At 36.5% G+C, this 2,828-nt stretch overlaps 1 protein-coding gene across 3 annotated transcripts in view; it reads right to left on the bottom strand.

The window, feature by feature from the left end:
- Positions 1–329: 329 nt before the first annotated feature.
- The window catches only part of Mettl15 (methyltransferase like 15), a 188,711-nt gene continuing 186,212 nt past the window's right edge, over positions 330–2,828 (bottom strand). For all 3 annotated transcript variants that reach the window (XM_005364050.3, XM_013352576.2, XM_026787667.1), the window contains exon 7: positions 330–1,921. In XM_005364050.3, coding sequence (XP_005364107.1) covers positions 1,482–1,921 — 440 coding nt within the window. In that variant the 3' untranslated portion in view covers positions 330–1,481. The remainder of the gene's footprint in view (positions 1,922–2,828) is intronic.

Below are 2,828 nucleotides of genomic sequence, written 5' to 3' on the forward strand. Positions count from 1 at the left end.
TTTAATTTCATGGAATCCATTGTCAGTTCTTGGCATCATTTCCTTAACTACTAGGGTACAAGGGCAAAATCTATGATTCCAGGATGAAAACCTAGCAATGGGTAGATCCGTGAAGCTAAATGGCAATACACTGCAACCAGGCAGTGAACTTGAAGTCAGTTAACAGACCCTATCTCAAAAAAATGATTGAGAAAGACACCTGCCATTGACCTCTGACCTACACCTAAACAAACACAAGTGTATGAGCACCTGTACACATCTGTGTAAAAACACACACAAAAAAACCACATGCACACACTAATAAAATATAGTGCATATAAGCAGTGGGATTTTATTCAGTTACAAAATGAGGTTATTTTATTTTTCATCTTCAAAAATAGAGTGAAACTGGATATCATTATATCAAGCAAAAAAGTCAGAATCAGAATCAGAAGGACAAATATTACAAATATTACATGCACAAAGAAACTATATTTAAACTTACATGTGTGTTATGTATAAATATACATATGAATATAATATGTACATACAAGTAGAAAGAGGGCTAAGAGAGGGAGAGCGATATATAGAGGGTAATAGAGTATTTGTGACAACATGAGGCAGAGTAAGAGACCATTCGAGGGGAGGGAGAGTCCAGTAAGGGAAGGAGGAATTGGGGAAGCGAAAGAGAAGAGTATTGGGGGTGAGAATAATCAATACAATGCTTTACTTTCATGGAAACGCCATAAAAAACAAACTTACTACTTGCATGATGTCTAAAATTAAAAAAAAAAACCTCAAGATGCAAATGAGAGATTACATTGCTCACTACAGGTATTATACATTACAGCAATTGATACACTTGGCATCAAATAGAAGTTCTGGGCTTCACATTTTCCATGCGGGCTGTTAGGGAAATTCTATGTGATTACTCTGAAATACATGAAACATGGATCATACTGAGAAATGCCACCAAAGCAATGAGCTGACTTTGCTAGTGAAAATCATCAGTGTGGCAGATTTTAAATAATAATAATAAAAAGTTTACATTTGAAAAAGTTATAGTTAGGAGAAACTATAATTTGTTCCATAATCATCATAATTATTTGAGACATAGAAAGTCTGTTGGAAATGTAAATAACTCAATTTGGAATTTAGAGCATACAAATATGATTATCTTTCTTTTGACAGCTTGAGTTTACAAACCTAGCTTAATACAATGTCATAGTTTTTCCATTTCCTCATTAAAGAAAGAATTGAATTTTATAATTCAAATACAATGCAGAGATCAACAAGTGCTTACAGTTTTGAGACTCTCTGCTCTGTGAGTGAAAGTTTTTATGTCATGTTAAAACTTCCTTTATTATCCTTAGAGATAAAAATACTAAATACCACTAATTTCCAGGCTGCCCCATACTTTACATTGCATTAAACTGTTCAGAAACAAGGTTTTCAATTAGAAAAAAATAGAAGTATAGAAGGAAACTTTGATGATAAGATCCTCATAATTTGATAGCCGCCCTGAGCTTGGCTGAGCGCCCTCTGGGGTTATCTTGGACATCTTCATCTTCTGGGGTAAGCACCTTCTTGTGAATCAGATCCCACATCAGAGGAGCTCTTCCAGAGCTCCCCTCACTCTCATGATTTGAATCCAGCTGTGCAGTTTGCCTTACCTTCTGTCTGATGCTGAGGTTAAATCTTTCTGTCATACTTATCCCAAGCAAAAATCGTTTGACAATGCGATCTTCTAAAGAATGGAAGGAGAGCGCAACAAGACGACCACCAGTTTTCAGAAATTTCTGCGCTGTTTTCAGTCCCATATAGAGTTCATTGAGCTCATTGTTCACAAAGATGCGAAGAGCTTGGAACGTCTTGGTAGCAATGTGGGTAGATCTTTGTAGCAAGTCCTTTCTTGCATAGACAGCTGAGGTAGGAAAGGCACCTAGAGAGATTTTGTAAGAATAAGGAAAAAAGACAGGCAACATTAACATTTGCTATGTAAATGTCATATAGTGTGCACTTTTAAAAAACTAAATTTTCTGAGAAAGTGATATTTCAGTAATAATTTCCTCTTATTTTAATTTTCTTTTATAACCATATAGTTTCTTTTAAAACCATATAGCATAACTAACTTTTATAGCTCAACAACTGTAATCAAAGAGGAAGAAATAGAAGGAGTAGACAATATTTTGAAGATATTATTACAAAATTTCACAACTTTGCAAAAACCATTAGCTTATAGTAATAAAAAGTGTAATGTGCTGAAAATAAAATAAAGAAAACCATATCTAGGTGCATCATAACTGAACTGCTACAAGCTAAAGACAGTAAGAAAAATCATAAAAGCAGCAAAGAAAATAACAGCTCCTTGATAAGTCAGTGCACAGAGGAGAAGAGACTGGGGAATGCTCAGCCATGAATAGGACCTATGGACCACAATCTACCCCTCACGGCACAAGAGTCTTCCTGGAAGGAGGGGCAGAAATTTAAGAGCTGGTGGTGGCAGTGGTAGTAGCAGATGACTTCAAGGAGACAGTGTTTTCCCAACACAACAAGAAGAGCACTTACAGTGATTATGAAAGCATGCAGAGGACACATGCAAGTTTAGGTCAAACAAACTCCCAGCAAAGAGGTGGCCAGGAGAGCACCAAGTCCCACCCCTTGTTGAGAAGCCATTGGCCTGTGATAGCTGTTGGAAGAGGAAGAGTTGAATTTTTGTTTTTTTTTTAAATCTGATCCCTAGTAGGTTGACCACAGGCCATGGCAGGCCCCACTCCAAAGACTTCTTGGGCAAAATAAACTGAACTTTTTTGGGGAAAGGAGAAGAGTGCTCAGTGTACGAGAGAAAA

Source organism: Microtus ochrogaster (assembly GCF_000317375.1).
Source record: "Microtus ochrogaster isolate Prairie Vole_2 chromosome 14 unlocalized genomic scaffold, MicOch1.0 chr14_random_1, whole genome shotgun sequence".
In the NCBI taxonomy this organism is placed as follows: Eukaryota; Metazoa; Chordata; class Mammalia; order Rodentia; family Cricetidae; genus Microtus; species Microtus ochrogaster.